At 34.0% G+C, this 19,419-nt stretch overlaps 1 protein-coding gene across 5 annotated transcripts in view; it reads left to right on the plus strand.

Annotated features, from left to right (window-relative positions):
* The window catches only part of GSTCD (glutathione S-transferase C-terminal domain containing), a 148,365-nt gene that overhangs the window by 21,387 nt on the left and 107,559 nt on the right, over positions 1-19,419 (plus strand). For all 5 annotated transcript variants that reach the window (XM_008689391.2, XM_040626207.1, XM_008689389.2 and 2 more), the window contains one exon: positions 1,755-1,848. In XM_008689391.2, the coding sequence (XP_008687613.1) occupies positions 1,755-1,848 (94 nt within the window). The remainder of the gene's footprint in view (positions 1-1,754; positions 1,849-19,419) is intronic.

A 19,419-nucleotide genomic window follows, 5' to 3' on the forward strand; every position in this document is an offset into this window, starting at 1 on the left:
AAGAACAGATTGGACTGCCTTCATGGGCCTCATATTCTGGTGGGGGAGGTAAGTAAAAGACACAAATGTGTTAACACGTTCGGTAATGAAAAGTGCCACAAAAAGTAATGCGGTATAAGGGGGTGGAGGTTATGTGAGTTGGAGTCCTTTTTAGATAGAGTGGTCAGGGAGGCTTAGCTGACAAGGTGAAGACATTGAGCAAATGACCTGAATGAACTGAAGATTTGGAGGTTGTGTTCTAGGCAGAGGGTCCAGAGAGTGAATAGACCCTGAGCAAATCTGTAGAGACAGAAGGTAGATTAGTAGTTACCTAGGGCAAGGAGCTGAGGGGGGAAAATAGAGTATCTACTAATGGATAAGGGACTTCTTTTTGAGATGATGAAAATATTCTCAAGTTAGCATTGATTGTGGCACAACTGTGAATATTATAAAAACCATTGAATTGTATGCTTTAAATGTAACGGTGTGTGAGTGATATCACATATAGCATTTTTGAAAAAACCCCAAGGTAGGATTAAATTTTGTGAAATAAGGGAGAGCAAGTTTAGTATGGCTAAGCTAGAATAAGGGGGTTAGAATAGTGGTAGATGATGTCAGAGAGATGTTTATTTTTCTGGGAGCAAGTAAGTGCTCTAGACCTCTAGATATAAAGGTATCTCTACCTCAACAAAACATCTTTATGCTATTTTCTTTGGAAGTAGAATTCCACTAGTTTCCATAATTTAAAGTAATCTCATGAACTAACTGATTCAAATTAGTGATAGATTCTCAGAGATTTTTCTTTTGAGTTGGATATTTCTAAAGATAAAGAACCTGAACTATGAATTTTATCTGTGGGCTGTGTACCCAGACTGTGATTGCAAGGGTCTGGGAATCCATATTTATGCCACTCTATTGTCTGCAGATCAAATAAATAAATGCACAAGTTTTTTTTTTTTTTTTAAGATTTTATTTATTCATTCGACAGAGAGAGAGACAGCCAGCAAGAGAGGGAACACAAGCAGGGGGAGTAGGAGAGGAAGAAGCAGGCTCCTAGCGGAGGAACCTGACATGGGGCTCAATCCCAGAACGCTGGGATCACGCCCTGAGCCGAAGGCAGACGCTTAACAACTGAGCCACCCAGGCGCCCCTAAATGCACAACTTTTGACGTGGGGAAGGAGCCTGAGAATTTTTTTTTTACAAATTGAAAAATGGTCCTCATTTTTGAAAATGTTGGGAACCTTTGGTTACAACAGAGGGATCCTTTTTTAGAGGCATTACAAGCATTTGTAAAAGACTGTTATGGATGATGTTTGAGTGTTATGTTGAAGTGGGGCTTTTTGTCCTGTAAATATAACTCCTAGCTGTAGCTATTTTCATATATGTAAAGACAGATCTTGATGGATATGCAGAGTCAGTTTTTTATTATCCCTGTGTGGAATGTTTTTGATAAAATTTTTATCTTCAGGTGACTTTTCTTTTTGACACCCAGTTTATTTCTAAGTATATTTATTTCTATGTAGTTTTTGGCAATAATTTAAAAATAGCATTTTTTATTATCTCAATATAAAAAAACAGGAAAGTAACTGTTCTATCAAAAAAACACATTATATTTCTTATGTAACTAAATATTTTTGAGGAACATCTAATGATTGTTAATAGTTATGTTCCTCCTTGACACTATAAAAAACAGAAATTTGGCCTTCTAAAACATAACAGGATTTTATTAATTCATTAATTTGGAAAGAATCTATTTCTTATTTCTTATTTCTAGGAAAAAGGCATTGAAGTGATGTTTTCTCCCCACCCTTGCCCTACTTGGACCCTTGATTGGAATAGTCTTCCTGCAGCAGTGAGCCCAAAGGAAGGTGAGTTGTGTTTTTTTTTTCTTTAGCTCCTTTAAGTTTTATTCATAATCTGCAGACCCTCTTCAGAGCCATCTTCCAATTCTTTAATTCTCTCTTTGGTTTTATCTAATATTCTGATTGTATTATCCATTGAGTTTTCTTTCTTTTTTTTTCCCCTAATTATTTCTTTTTTTTAAGTTTTTATTTTAATTCCAGCTGGTTAACATGCAGTGTTATATTAGTTTCAGGTATACAATATAGTAATTCAACACTTTCATTCATCACCCTGCGTTCATCACTGCAAGTGTACTCCTTAATCCCTATCACCCATCCCCCAACCCTCCCCTCTGGTAACCATCAGTTCTCTATAATTAGGGATCTATTTCTTGATTTGTCTCTCTCTTTCTCTGTTACTTTTTTCCCTTTTGCATGTTTGTTTTGTTTCTTAAATTTCCCATATGAGTGAAGTTTTCCTTTTATTTTTATTATAAAAAGTTCACATATAGACATTGCTCAGATTCAACATTTCTCACATTTTCCTACATTTGTTTATTCCTTTTTCTTTCTTTTGAAGTATTTTGAAGGAAATTCCAGATAACATGCCATACTATAGTACATACATCTAAGAAGTATGGTCATTCTAAATAATCGCCATGTCATTATCACACCTAATAAAAATTAACAAAAATTCCTTGATTTTTTAATAACCAGTACATAATCGTTTCCTTCTAATTGTTTTAAAGTATTGTTTGAAAAAAATATATTTATAGTTAGATTTTTAGTTAAATAATTATATCTTTCATTGCTAGAAATTATATTTGGGTTGTTTGTTTTTCTAATGACCTTTTCCTTGCTCGTGTTTCAATTTCCTCTTCTCACAATTTTTAAGCATAGTTATTTTATATTCTGTATCTGTTATATAGTTGCTGTGTCCATAGAGATCTAATTTTGCTGTTTGTTTTTTTTTGTTGACTTCATTCTTGGTGTCTTATTTCTCTATTAGTTTTGTAATTATTTTGAATTCATTTAGGGCCTACTTAAATCTGTGGGAATCTTGTGGGGCCTGGGTTAAGAGTAAATTTCTATAGAAAGGATTAATATTTGCTTATGCCAGGCATCTCAAGATACTAGAATCAAACCAGTTAACATTACATTTTTAGCTTGAGATTTTTTTAACCTTTTCATTTGGAGCTGAGGTTTAAACAGACAAGTTACCTTTTATCATCTTCCTTTGCTATTGAGTAGGACTTTTTTTTAATGCATCTTTTCATGGGTAATATAGCTTTTCAAGGTTTATACTTTCATGTAGTGATAATAGTTCCAGCTTTCCACAATGCTAGGGATCCAGGACTAGCCTTTCTTCTTTGTCTTGCTATTAAAGCTCAGATCCCTGTTAGCAAATACCCTCCTGGCAGCTGGAGTCAGTTCAAGATTATTACACTAATTTTCAGTTCCTTTCCCCTTTATTAAGACCCTGTGGATTTCCCTTACTCTCAGAAATCCATTTAGACAGGCAAAGGATGATTGTTGAGTTTTATATAACATTTTAGGTGTTTTTAGGTGGAGAACATTTTTATTACTCAATGTTCCACTTCTTTAATTGTTCACTTATTCTTAGTTTTATACCAAGCCAAATATAACTTTTGATTTCCAAATGCTCTTTGAAATTGTTTGCCTGCCTTTTTCATGTTCTCCTCTGTGAAGCTTCCTAAGTATTGTCTGTATTTCACTAATCAATTCTAGTTTGTCAATCAAGGAAATGATTTAGGATTTTTCCAGATTGGAATAGGTTTTTTTGGGCAATTAAGAACTCTGCCTCAAAGATGTTTTATAAAAATTAAATTCATTTTTTGGTCTTTGTTAAATATATGAAACATAGTCACTAATGAATTTGTTAATGTTTTAATTTTAAATGTTTTCTGACATTTTGAAATTTTTAAATGTTTTTATTGTCCTTGCAATTGGATTGTTTTGTGTACTCTGGTTATAGTCGACTTTGGACAGGTTAAAACTATAGTAAATGAAAATCAGATTTTCGTTAATATTTATATTTACAAGAAATGAATACAGAGATTTGTAAGTGCCACATGTTTTGCTTTACTCATAATTAATTTACTATGAAGCCAAAATAATATTTTCAGTTATTAATTGAGCAATCAATTACATCTGCTACCAACTCAGAGATCTAACATTAAGCATTCATGTCTGGTTGTTTTACTGGTTAGAATTGCATCTAACAGAGTTCATGGAATATATTACTTATTATAGCCCTTTAATTGGATTGCCTAGTTTTCATAAATATTATGACAAACAAGGAACTATAACAGCAGAGCTACGTGATTTATTTACATTTCATTCTCTGTTCTTAAAAGGTTTCTATAGTCTATGTTAAACTAAGGCAGAATTGTTGCATTTTAGATGTTCTGTTTTCAGTTCTGGCTATTTCAATATTGCACGGTAATAGGATCGCTGTGAAATGAAATTATAATACATATGGGTGTGGAGGTCACTGTGAAAGTGTTCTCACGATTTGTGTTCTGGTATTTTTAGAAGACATTGAATTGTGATAAGATTTTATTGGTACTAGGTTCATTTGGATGTCGCAAGGGCTGACTCCTTATGTGCAATCCATTGAGTTACATCAAGATTATGGTACATATAATAAGAATCGTTCTCTTTACTAACAAAGGCTATATTGATCCTAACGACGGAGGCTTATTTCCTAAGCTTGTCTATCTCCCAACCTCTGTTATTACCCATTTCTCTCCCCACATCCTACATACTATTCCCTGAACTTTTCAGGTTCTCTCATATGACCTTTAGCTATTATTTCCATGCCTTCACTTTTAGTTTTCCTCCAGCCTTAAATATTCTTCTTTCCACTTCCTATCCTATTGAAATTGCACTCATCTTTTAAGGATCAGCTCAAATGCTGCTTCTTCATTAAGCCTTCTGCATGTGCTATGGAGTCAGCCTACCTGAGTTTCATACCTGGACTACTATACTAACTGCTAGAAAATCTGTGGCCAGATTCTCAACTTCTCTGTGCCTCAATTGCCTCATCTGTAAAATGGGGATAAAATAGTATATACCTTAATGAGATTGTTGGTACATTCAATGAATTGATGTATAAAGCACTTAGTACAATATATCAGACAGAATTAGTCACTCCCTCTCAATGTTCCTTAGTGCTTATACTTCATTTTTGGTACTTATGGTATTCTTCTGTTACACTATGATTATTTATATGCATGTTTTCCTTCTCTAGTAGACTGTGAGCTCTTTGAGTATAGAATAGGAACTCAGTAATTTTTTTATTAAATTCATTTGAATTGAGACTATAGATCCTTTTAACTTCCCAAATTTCTCCTTAAACCAGGCAACTTTGAATTCTTTTGTCTCATATAGATTTAATTTACATCATAATTATTGCTATTATTATTATTCTACTACTACTATTCTATTTTATGGACTGTTTGGAAATAAGTTGCAAACATTATGCTACTTTACCTCCAAGAGCTTAACTGTCTGCTTTATGTATGAACAAAGACTTTTTCTTAGTCCTTTTCTCATAGCCATAGTACAATGATCAAAACAGGCTATGTAATTTAGTATAAACTATTATCTAATCCACAGTCCAGTTGGTTGTAGTACATTTAATTGCCATGTCACTTTAGTCTCCTTTCATGTGAAATAGTTTCTTAGCCTTTCTTTATCTTTCAACATGGACTGTTTTGAAGAGTTCAGGCCAGTTTTTTGTAGTACATTTCTCAATTTTGATTTGTCTAATTTCCTCATACTTAGATTCAAGTTATACATTTTGGCAGGAACACCACCGAAATGAAGTTGTGGCCTTCTCAGTGCATCATAGCAGAAGGCACATTACATCAGCTTGGGCCCAGTGATGTTAACTTTAATCATTTGGTTAAGGCGGTATCTGCCAGGTGTCTCTACTGTAATGTTACTGTTTTGCTCTATCAAATTAATAAGTATTTTGTGGGGAGATATTTGAGATTACATAGTGTCTTGTTTTCAAAATTTCACTCACTAATTTACATTCATTTGATGCTTCTTGCCTGTGATAGTTACAGAATGGTGATTTTTCAGCTCCATCATTCTTCTATATATCCCATCTATCATCTATATATCTATTATCAGTATTGACTCAAGAATTATTTTATTAAATAAGTTATAATCCATCACCATTGTTCTTTATTTTAGTACTCAAGCTGTCCAAGGTTGTGAGTCTCTTCAAGCTGGCTCCTGATCCTTTGGAAGTGGCCTTATCATTCTATGACCACTTCCTTAAATTCTAGATAAACAAAATATTGCAGGCTCGTTTTGTCATTTCCCTGCCTCAGTTCTAGAGTCAGCTGTTTTTCCAAGGAGCTATGGTTCCCTTTAGTAGAGAATAGCATTTAGAAACTAAAATTTGAACATGAGGTGTGCTAATTGCTAATGGAGTGTTATTGCTTCCAGGACCTCTCAGCAGAGAGATGTGCATATAGATAGAACTATGAGGAAATAGATGTACATACACACACGTACATAATGACATTACTGTCTACTGCTCTATTTGTATATCTCTGTTATCTGTCTGTATTAAAAAATGGTGAGATGGGCGCCTGGGTAGTTCAGTCCGTTAAGCGTCTGCCTTCAGCTCAGGTCATGATCCCAGGGTCCTGGGATTGAGCCCTGCATCAGGCTCCCTTCTCAGCAGGGGTCTGCTTGTCCCTCTCCTTCTGTGCCCAATCTCTCTCTGTCAAGTAAATAATCTTTAAAAAAAAAAGTAAAAACCAATGTTCTTTTAAAATATGTTGAGATTATACTGATATCTCTAATTCCAAACCAAATCTGCAAAATTCTTCCTAGTTTTTCTGAATTCAATATCTATATCAACCTTTCTCAACAGTAAAAATGATAGCTCACAATATCATCTATTTATTTGCTCATTTGGTAAGTCCAATCATAACTGAACAGTAATTTGAGAATTGTTATATCCATATCTCTGTGAATTCCAGATTGTTTGAGTTTGGCCAAAGCTCTTTTACAGATAGTTGTGATTAAATGGTTCTGTATAAGATGAATTACACAAAAGTAAGGAATGAAAGGTTTAAGTTAGTATTAATCATATGCCCTGATAGAAAATCTTCAAACAACAGTCTCCTACTGCATTATATATATTATATAATATACATGATATATATATGTATATGTATTATATATATAAAATATACGTGTATATATATGTATGATATATATTTATTATATATTTATTATATATAATATATATTATTATATAATATATATAATATATAATATATATAATATATATATATAATATATATATTATATATATAATATACGTGTATATATGTATGATACATATATATATATGTATGATAGATATATATATATATACGTATATTATACAGAAGTGAGGAAAGAAAGGTTTAGGTTAGTATTAATCATATGACCTGATAGAAAATCTTCGAACAACAGTCTCCTACTGTATTTTATATATATATATATATATAATATATTATACTATATTATATATTATATTTTTATATATATTATATTATTATTACTTTTGACCTCAAATAACTGTGTGATTTTCTACTCTAATGAACTAGGATAAATACTTGTGAGCCTGAGGAGTCTTTTTGTTAAGTCCAGAAATACTTCTGTTCTTGCCTTCTGAATTTTTGCCCTCTGAGTATGAAAGAGAGAATGATATAAGACTTAGAATAGAGCTGCCCTAAGCCACTCCATGCAATACTTCCCTGTAGCCATCTTTATTCTCCCGTAGTTTTTAGGTGAGTGGTTCCTATATTAAGAATTGCTCCTAGCCTAGAATAACCATATCAATCATATAAGGAGGGGGAGATTCAGAAGTATGACCTTATAGAAGATAAAGGCAACAAAAAGAGAGTTGTTTCAGTTACAATCTGTTTCATTCTTACATTCAGAATTACATTGTCTTAGGAACACGGAGCAGTGAGGTGTACCCTAGACCTTGGCTTTGCTGTTGAGCTGCGTGACAGCATCATCTTCTCGGGAGACTGATGTGGAGCTAGTACATAAAAACCCTAAGCATTATCACTCATTCACCTTGCCATCCCCCACCACCCAGGTTAGAGTATATACTTATCAGTTTGGGATAAAAGAAAAAAAACTAATGGCAGAGTTTTACTAGAAGGATATCGTAAGTTCTCATCTTTCTAGAGGGCTTTAAACCCTGTAGATTTTATTTGCTTGGGATAGACGTATATGAATTCTTAGAACAAGAATTATAAACTGGTATATTCTAGTTCCTTTTATATAAATCATTGATTGAATTCATGTTTCTAAGAAAATATATAATTTTTCAATCCTAGTGGATCTGTCTTAGTACCAAGATAGTTCTATCAACATTCATACATATGATATATATTACATGTATATTTAGATATATTTGTATATTTATTTATATATTTTATGTATATTATATACATATTTATTATATAATTATATTTACATGTAGCATATATATACATAGTATATATAGCATATATATACATACTATATTATATATAACATGAGTAGTGTATAATATATTATATATAATATTATATAGTAATATTTTTACATATTATTTAATATATATTATATATTTATATACTTATATATGTAATATATGCATAATAATATACAATATAATAACTATTTAATAATACATACTATAACAAATGATAATAATGTAATTTTATAATCACATGTGGTATATAATTGTATATAATATAAATGTATATATATATAAATATAGATGGCTATGATTTTAAATTTTATGATGATATCCAATTTTATGTAAATATCCAGTTTTTCCCCCCACTTAATTTCTGTAAAATATTTGGGGTTGAAAAGAATGATTTGATCCTTGACATTGAGAAAAAATATAAAATGAGACAGTGATATATGATATAACTAATAAAATTTGGCCTCAATGCAGTCTGTGCTATCACCCCCTGTTGTATGCCAACAGGATCACCTTTCCGTTATTCTAGTGGAAGCGATTTGGGTAAGCGAGGGAAGTGTGTGGTCAAGGTCTTTGGAGAGGGTTGGATCCAAGATGGAGAAAGGAAGGACTAAACAGCCTTTGCCCCATCAGTGATTCTTAACAAGGTTCTTAAGAACCCCAGGGGACATGGTAAATAGCATTACTTATTGCTGTTTTTGCCAGATGGCCAGGGAAGCACAAAGTTTACCATAACAAAGAATTGTCTCACCCACAGCGTAAGTAGTGTCCTCCTTTGAGGAATCTAAAACATAAAAGCTTGTTTTGGGGCCTCTAGGCAAGGTATATAAAGAAACTTCATTGTCCTAGGCCATTGCTTTTCAAACTAGGACATCCATCAGCGTCCTCTGGAAAGCTTATTAAAACAGGTTCCTGGGCCCTAACCCACAGTTTCTCATTTCAGGTCTCACATGGGGCCCTAGAATTGCATTTCTGAGAAGTATCCTACTAATGCTGCTTCTGTTGTTTTGGGGATCACACTGTGAAGTAATTACCTTGGGTAACTGATTTAGTACCTGCTTTGGCTGCTTTGATTTCAACATTTGCTGCCAAATTAAAATGAACAAGGGTAAAGCTTTCTAAAATTTTTCTTTACAAACTAAAAAATTATGTTTCTGCTTTTAGCATGTATTATATCAAATACAAGAGCTTGTGCAGACCTCTGAACCATTTGGTAACTATGAAACCTTCTACTTTAAGTCAAGTATACTAAATTATACTAGCAAATGTAAGTGAAAGTAGAAGTATCTTATAATGTACACAGAAATAACTGTCTTGTAAGAAATTTTTTTCTGAAATATTAATCTTAGATTTTTATATTTTCCACTTCACCACACTAGGTAAGACATAATTAGCATATTTTTTTTGACTTAAAAAAAAAATTACTCTCCAGGGAGACAATATAAGGATAAATTTTTCCTAACATTTTTTGTTTATATTAAACAAATTTAGATTATAAGGCTAGTACATTTTGAACTTTTTGGCATTTAAGATACTAAAAGCACACCAAGAGAATAAGATCAAAGGTTTGAGTTCTTTTCCTCTTTTCTGGGAAAAAAAATTTCCTAACATAAATGTTTTTCATTTTCCTAAGTTATACTTAGCTGTGAAATCCAAAACCCAACCATATTTGACTCAGAACCATACAAATTTATAACTATTTTCTCTTCTTTCAAGGGTCAGGTTCTCAAAAAGCATTTTGGTGCTTTACCAAAAGTAATATGACTTTTATTTAAACTGCAATTTAATCTGAAACTAAAAGCCTCTAAAAGATAGTATATAAAAATACAGACAGAATTTATATTAAATAGTTTAAAATATAACAAGGTTGCAAAGAACAAGTTTGTTATTTGCTTAGTAGTACTTTTTTGAATGAGTGCCAAACACTAATACACAGGTGTAGAGATTGAGATATATAAATCACATATGTATTGCAAGTTACATCATATGAATGTGAATGATATAGAGCAAACCATGTGTTAAATTCATTTCCTTTTCTTCTAGAGATGGGGGGGGCAGAGGGAGAGACTGAGGCAGACTCCCCACTGAGCACAGACCCCCATGCAGGCCCCCATCTCACAACCCTGAGATCATGACCTGAGCAGAAACCAAGAATTTGATGCCTAACTAACTGAGCCATCAGGGTTCTCCCATCTCCTTCTCTAATAGAAAGTTAGAGAAGTCAGCTAGAGTAAGAGCAGAAGTAATTAAAGTGGGAGAGGTGGGTAAAATTTTACTAGGCAAATTCTTCCAATTATTATAGCATTAAATATTTCTTATATAAAAATGTTAGTCTTTTCTAGAATAGTAATTAAATATACTTGGTAATCATGAGAGGTAGTACTGGTGGTAGAAATATTTTTGTATAGGTTTTAATGAGTAAACATGTGAATTTTTTAATTGAAAAAAGGTAATGTACTATGTCATAATCTTTATTGGAGAGGAAAGCAACATGAAGTAGAGAACTAGGGACATCTGGGTGGCTCAGTTGGTTAAGTGTCCAACTCTCGATCTCAGTTCAGGTCTTGATCTCAGGGTCATGAGTTCAAGCCCCACAGTGGGCCCCATGCTGGGCGTGGAGCCTACATTAAAAAAAAAAAAAAGAAAAGAAATGGAGAATTAGTAGAAATGCATCTTTATTTTTCAATGTTACTTTCTTCATGTGAAATTTCAAATGGTTTAAAGTTTCTTCATGGAAATGTTAAAAGTTAAAAAAAGCCACATACAGGGGCACCTGGGTGGCGTAGTCCTTAAGCGTCTGCCTTGGGCTCAGGGCGTGATCCCGGCGTTCTGGGATCGAGCCCCACATCAGGCTCCTCCGCTGGGAGCCTGCTTCTTCCTCTCCCACTCTCCCTGCTTGTGTTCCCTCTCTCACTGGGTGTCTCTCTCTGTGTCAAATAAATAAATAAAATCTTTTTTAAGAAAAAAGCCACACACAATACACAATTTTATTGTAATTATTTAGTAATAATACATTGGGTTTTATTTAAGCCTTTTTTATTCAAACCTTTAAAAAATTAAACCTTTTAAAATTTCACATGGAGTAGCACTTAAAATAACTTAATCAAATTCCTCTCAAATTTATCTACAGGTTTGACATAATTTTTATTGAAATCCCAACAAGATCTTTTTGTAGATATAGATAAACTTATTCTAAATTTTATATGGAAAAGAAAATTTGAAAAAAGAATAGTAGAGAAAACTCACTCTACTTGCTGTTCAGACTTACTGTATGGCTATAGTAATTAGAGATATATACATATAGACTAATAGAAAAGAATGGAGAACTTACAAAAAGACATAAAAGCAACTCAATGGAGGAAGGATAGGCTTTTCAACAAATGTTGCTAGATCAATTGGACATCCACAGGCAAAGAAAAAGCATCTCTATCTAAATTGCACACCTTGTATGAAAGTTAACTCAAAATGGATCATGGATTCAAATTTAAAATTTTAAACTATAAAATTTAGAAGAAAATGTAAAAGATTTTTTTAGAGCTTTGGGACTGGGGGTAGAAAAAGAGTTCTTACGCATGACATCAAAAAGCATGATCCATAAAAAATTTTTTTGATAAATCAGACTTCATTAAAATTAAAAATGTTTGCTCTGCCAAAGACTGTTAAAAGCATAGTAAAACAAGCTGAAGACTAGAAGAAAATATTTGCAAACTACCAATATAAACAAATCTGACACAGAACTTGGATCTGGGATACATGAAGAACTCTCAAAACTCGACAGTGAAAAACAAACAAAAAATTCTATTTTTAGAAAATAGGCAAAAGAGAAGAACAGACATTTTACCAAAGAGAATATGCAGTTGGCACATATACACGTGAGATATCATTATACACCTATCAGAATGGCTAAAATAAAAAAAAGTAACAGCACCATATGTTGGTGAGGGACAGAGAATCACTCAAGCATCGCTGTAGGAATGAAAAATGGTACAACCCCTCTGGAAAATAGTTTGGCACTTTCTTATGAAACTACACATACAGTTGCCACAAAACTCAGCAGTTAACCCTGTTGGGCATTTATCCCAAAGAAATGAAAACTTGTATTCATACGAAAACCTGCATATGAATATTCATAGCAACTTTATTCTTAATAGCCCCAAACTGGAAACAACCCAAGTGTTCTTCAGTGGGTGGATGATGAAACAAATTTTGGTGCGTCCATGCTATAGAGTGTCGCTCAGCAATAGAAGGGGATGGACTCTTGATACCTGTAACAACCTGGATGAATCTCAAGGACGTTATGATTAATGAAAAAGCCCATCTCAAAAGCACTTATTTAACATTCTCAACATCATAGGCCTGGGGAGATGAAGAACGGATCAGTTGTTGGTAGGAAACAGGGATGGCATGGCACAATGTTGCTACCTCTAAAGGGAGTTCCCTTATGATAAGGTGGGTATTTCAATGTATGCATTGGATCAAATTTCATCAAACTCTGCATACACTCACAAATGAGTGCGTGTGAAAACTAAGCAAGGTCTGTAGTTAACAGTATTGTAGTAGCAATAATTTTCTAGTTTTGATGTTATACTACAGTTAGATAAGATGTCACCATGGGGGAAGCTGGATGAAATGTTCACAGGACTCTCTGCACTATTTTTGCAACTTCCTGTGAGTCTATAATTATTTTAAAATAAAAACCTAAAAATGTAATTTAAGTAAAAATATTGGAAAAGGTCAAGAAATAAAGAATAAGTGAAATATTTCTCAGCTCATCTTTTTCAAAAATATTTATCAGAAACCTTCTGGAGATCATTTATAAATCAAATGATAGTTTGATAAAAGCCTCAAACTGCAAAGACATCTTGATGTATTTCCTTTATAATGAAAGCAATGCAATGCTAATATACACTGATAAACACTAAACACTTTTACTTTGACAGTCCAGTTCACAGATTGCTGTTTTCAAGCTCCAGAAAAATGGAGAAAGCCAAATTGACGTAGCATAATTTGAGTTTCTTTATACCAATATTGCTTCAAAATAGTGATTAGTCTGGTCTAGGAATAGCTCACGTATTATTAATCTGGCCGAGTTTGCACTAGGGCTCCTGCCCTGCCACCTGAAACTTCGTGGTTCCTCGAGGATGTCTTCTTGTCATATATGTTACAGTGATATGGATGTTACCTTCATGAGAAGTAGAGAAAGTTCTTTCACTGAAAGCTTAGCAGTATCCAATTTCAATTATACATTCGCATTTCAAAGTACTGAAAAATGGGACTGAGTATTTTGTTTTGACTGTCAAAATGGTTGAGTGAGTAAGTTTATTTTGAACTTTAAATCAGTTCAGTCACGTGTGGAAATGACACAGTTGTATAACATTGTACTACTAACTAAATCGTCTGGAACCACTTTGTATAAATAAGGCCAGAAAAAGAGTAGCAGGATTAAATTCAAGTTCTATGACTTCAACATCCTCAACAAAATAAGTACGTCCAGCGCCAGTCCCTACCACAGAGGCAGCGATTCTTTAGCTAGGGCGACAGTGATAAAATGTGTGCATAGCTTTGGTACCTTAAATCCACAAAGTATCCAGCTCACTGGGTTGGTTTTTTTTCTTTCTTTCTTTCTTTCTTTTTAATCTCTTTTTTATGTTTTTAAGCCATGAAACCAGATTGTCTTCTTGGGAAAATACTTTTTTTTTTCCTTCAGTGTACTTAACTGTGGCATGTGATTAAAGAAAAAAAGTTAAAAAGTATTTTTTTCTCTTGGAATTAGATTTGCTGTAATTCTTCCCAGTATCATGTTATGCTTTGTTCTATTCTCTAGGGTTAGACTTCCAGAACCCTATTTATAGATCATGTTTTTAAGTGCTTTGCAAGCAGGCCCCATGATGACTGATTACCAAGAAAGGTTTTAATGGCCAGTTTATCCAGGGTGGATTACACAGAATCTTCTAAGAGTGTTGCTTTTTAAAATAAAAGTATTTGACCTGAAGAAGTATCTGTGTGATTAAACAAATTTATCTGAATTTAATTTGATTAGGTCATATGTAGAGTATAAAAATTACTTAGAAACTTTTTTGCCTGTATACAAATGAACAAATTGAGAATTTATTGAACAATCAAGGAGATTTGTGTCCATTTCTGACTCCATTAAGTCATTTATAATAGCCGTAGGCAAGTTTGAAAGTTATCATCATTTGTTTTAGGAATATTGTAAATTCACTGATTAGAAACCTCAAATTATCTATTTGAGTGAATAGTTAAAAATTAGTATGTTTCAGAGACTGAATTACTTCAAAAGGTTGAAATAGGATTTATGTGAAAAATGAAATACTTATTTCTGGAAACCAGTACCCGGCAAGGGTTCTAATCTCTTCAGTTTATGTTGAATGTAGTTGGAGTGGGACCATTGTAATTCAGGAAGAGCTTTCTGGTAAACAGATCTGGAACACTGTCCTAGTCCTGCTGTGTTTCCAACAGCAACGGAGTTCTCTTAGGGCTGGAGATGTGTACTCCAAGAGAAGAGTTTCCTAAGAATTTCCTTCAGTTTTTTCTTTTAGAGTTTTTCTAATGATTACTGATAATGGGTACTGTAATGACAGGTTTCGATATTTTAGAACAAGGCAGATTTGGAAACCTTGCAGGAATTTTGCATTAGTTATTAATGGGTAAATTTTCAGTAAGTACCCATTTTAAATGGAGAAAGACTATATATAGTTGGTGTCATGCAGAAGCAATGAAGAATAGGGAAGAATCTTTGCCATAAAACAAAGATAATCTGCAATATTTTGTTTCAGTGTTTTACACCATTTCTAGTGAAGACAAATGAACAAGCAACACAAAACACTTGCAGAGTTATTTGCAGTCATGTGTAAACTATATATAACTACTCTGAAAGCACTGACAACTTCCGTTTATAATTAATGCAAAATCAGTTCTGTATTAATACTATTAGGTACATTTGCAAAAAGGTATTTCCACATAAAGCTTAGTTCCTGGATTGCCTTTCCAGACTTCATTTGAATATTTCACACTAAGTAACTTAGTTTTTAAGCTTAAAAATTCTTAATATTGCTTAACTTTCAAGAATTTTTATGTTTTGAAAAGTATAAATGTTTATAATCTCATTTAAGAGACAGGGAAAACTAATGATGTGGATCCTTATTTTTCTTGTGATGGAAATTAATTAGTATTATTCATTTCAGCTTAAATTGGCATTCTCTGTGCTAGTCCTGGACATTTATGATTAAAATCAGCTTGACAACACGATGAACTATTTTTTTCTGAACTTTGAGCCAACTCCTCTCAGCATTCAAACTCATTCATTATTTTTATTTAATTAGGTCTAACTCACATTGGAGAGATAACTTGAAGCAAGGAGATTTCCCTAATAACTATGCAATCACAATAGCTCATAGGCTTTGCAATAATGTAATTATTCAAGATTGAATCATCAGAAGAATTTTAAAAAATTATCCTTAACTATAGGACAAAAGTGTGGTCTTAAATAGAAAACTATCATCATTTAAATGGCATTGGTATGTAGTATTAGTAATCAATAGTATAATGTTTCTAGATGTGAATTTTAGTACTTATTTGTGAAAAATTATTAAATTAGTTTTTATATGGAAACCAGTGACTGACTACATTAGCAATTTGGCTGTATTCTATACATGTAAGTGCAAACTTTTATGCTTCCTAAAACAAAAAATACCTAGAAATTTTACATATGATTATGTAGCAATATTTTATGAAGCTAGGGTAAAGTCACTTCCCAGGACAACTCCTCATCTTTTTTTTTCTTTTTTTTTTAAGATTTATTTATTTATTTGAGAGAGACAGAGAGAGCAAGAGAGAGAGGGAGCACATGAACAGGGGAGGGGCAGAGGGAAAGAGAAACTCAAGCAGGCTCCTCACCGAGTGCGGAGCCTGACTGGGGACTGGATCTCAGGACCCAGAGATCATGACCTCAGCCGAAACCACGAGTCAGATGCCTAACTGACTGTGCCACCCAGGCACTCCTGGACAACTCCTTATCTTAAAAACAAATTATTTGATATGATGGTTTTACTCTGACTTGTTTATTGCAGTGAGAAAACAAAACTATTTTTGTGTCAATGTGCACATTTAGCAAACTAGACATGAGAAACCATTTGTGGGGTTTTTTGAGGGAGAAAGATTAGATAGAGCTAAGTCGTCATTCTTTTCAAAAGTTATTGACTAAATACTTCCATGCCCTTGGGGACATATTCACACTTAATTTCTTTCAGCAAAACAGGAAAAGAAAAGAAAACCAAGCTGCCAAAGGCAGTATTAAAGAAAATGACTTAGAAAATTGTTTTCTAGTCATGCCTATCTGCTTTCATCTAATCTAGATAGTTTACTGTAAAATTGGGTAATTGTTGGATTAAGCGGACTATGATCTAAACAAAAAGATGTTTTAAATTATTTTGTTTATAAGTGCTTTTGATAAGTTTCTTTCAAGTGACCTTAAAAGTCATTAAAAGTAATATTCAAATTTACACAGCTACTTTTCATTAGTTATTAGATTCTGGTTAACACCCTTGATCACGCCTTTTTTTTTTTTCTTTTCTTTTCTTTTTTTTTTTTTAGAGAGAGAGAGTGAATGGGGAAGGGGCAGAGTGAGAGAGAGAATCTTAAAGCTGGGCGTGGAGCCTGACATGAGCTTGATCTCATGACCCTGAGATGGTGACCTAAGCCAAAATCAAGAGCCAGATGCTAAACCACTGAGCCCCCCAGGCGCTCCTCTTGGTCACACTTCTTAAAAAGCGATTGTTTGAGTCAGAGTCACAGTAGGAAAAGATGGCACATTCAAATTGGGATCATTTAGGGAGAATTTATATGTAGAGAGATTAGTTACCAAGTTATAGGTAGGGTATCCTGGCTATAAAAAGAAAGGGCAGAAGCCCTGGGTTAGAAGCTGTGCAGCTCTTTACACCTCTAGATCTGGAGAGGAAGCGAAGGAGGAAAAGTCCCATACAGCAAGCTGCTTGGAGAGGGGCAATAGCCTTCAGGCAGGAGACAGAGGCAGCCTCGGGTGACTGTGGTGGTGAGAGCCAGAGGAAAATAGCCTGCCCGTTTCTCTTTTACCATCACCATCTATCTCATCTGCCCGGACTTCTACTGACCTAACCCATCCGGAGGCCAAGAGGGCAAGGAAGTCTGTTGATGTAGCCCACTCAGGTCAACCCCCAGGGCAGAGAGCTGGTTGAATTGGGAGGGGCAAACCCAAGATAGCCAGCAGAGTAATCACAACAATTCACTAGACACTAGAGATCTAGAATGAGGACATTTGAGCCTCGGAGGGATTAAACAGCGTACATTGTGTGACACACAATCACCATCGTGACACATTGTCAGTCAGCTGAGCCCAGAACCGCAGCTCTGCATCCACTGTGCTTCATAATTATGCCACACTCACCTCTTACAAAATGTGTGAAGTTATACCAGTTCATATTGTTATCTTAGCAAAATTAATAAGATTTGGAATTTATTAATCTGGGGGAGTGGGGTTGGCCCATATTAGATGAAATGATTAGGAGTAGCGTTTAGTCCCACAAAACTTATTCCAGTCTGTACTATAACTTCCTGAAAATTACTTTCAAGGGCCAAACATGTAATAGAAAATTGCTGTTTAATGTGATTTGTCTTAAATCCTACCATTGTGAGGTTAGGGTAAAAAGAGGAATTATAATAACTGACTATTGGAGTCTTTGCTTAAGAGGCTTAAAATAGGAACTCATTTGATTAAAATTAGAAGGAATAAAACTCTTAATATATTAAGAATTTCCATTCCCAAGGTGAATTCTACCCTTCGTTGTTGGAATATGGTTACTTTTAACATTTTCAGCTGTTTTCTTCCCTTATTCTTTTCAGTATTCTTTTAATACTGTCTGGTCATATTATACCAAGTAATTTCCCACTTGCTGAATGCGCTTGTGCTATAGCAGAGGTAGGGGTTGGAGATTATGGAGCACCTCTTCAAGCTCTGCTCACATTCTGGAAATGCTTATCACAATGCTCATTCTGAAATTAAAGATCTTGCTCATGAACAGTAAGTTTTGTGCATGTCTCACGCAAGTGGTCTCCTTGCATTCCAGGTCTTTTCTTCTTTCTCATCGAGCTTGAATGGTTAGCAATTATGAGTAAACTCTTAAACCAAAACCAGTTACATTTACGTAGCTTACTGCTAAGGTCTTTCATATCTGTATCAAGGAGTATAAATGGTTGGGGCGCCTGGGTGGCACAGCGGTTAAGCGTCTGTCTTCGGCTCAGGGCGTGATCCCGGCGTGATGGGATCGAGCCCGACATCAGGCTCCTCCGCGATGAGCCTGCTTCTTCCTCTCCCACTCCCCCTGCTTGTGTTCCCTCTCTCGCTGGCTGTCTCTCTCTGTCAAATAAATAAATAAAATCTTTAAAAAAAAAAACGAGTATAAATGGTTAATGTCAGCTGAGCTTTTCTGCTGCATCATCTGTGATTATGTTTTATTGTAAATACTGCATGTACCCAACCTACTGCACAAAGAATACATTCCCTTGATTTTGTACTAGTGAGAGGCCCTTGTTAGGTTTGAATGCCTATAGAAAAAAAAGGTTCTAGTAAAAAAAAAAAAAAGACTATTTAAATATAAATGCAACATTTTCTCTTTATTAGAAAACAAACTATAATTAGTGAAAGAATATTCTAGTTTTGTAAATACTTTTACTGACTCTTTCAACATTTCTTTTTATTTCTTTTTAATTTTTTTTAAAGATTTTATTTATTTGAGAGAGAGGGCACGAGCAGGGCAGGAGGGGCAAAGGGAAAGGGAGAAGCAGAATCCACCCCCCCACCCCCCAGGATCCTGTCCTGAGCCGAAGGCAGGCCCTTAACCAACTGAGCCACCCAGGTACCCCTCTTTCAACATTTCTGTTCATAGTTTCCTTTTATCAGGCAGTGTGATAAAACTTGTCACTTATTGTCAAAATATGTTAAACAATTCAGCTATTTTGTGTTTGCTGTTAGAAAATGAATTTTAAAAATTTGAAGCATGATACAACCATCCACTAAGATA

The sequence above is a fragment of the Ursus maritimus genome, unplaced genomic scaffold, assembly GCF_017311325.1.
Source record: "Ursus maritimus isolate PB19 unplaced genomic scaffold, ASM1731132v1 scaffold_11, whole genome shotgun sequence".
NCBI classification, from domain to species: domain Eukaryota; kingdom Metazoa; phylum Chordata; class Mammalia; order Carnivora; family Ursidae; genus Ursus; species Ursus maritimus.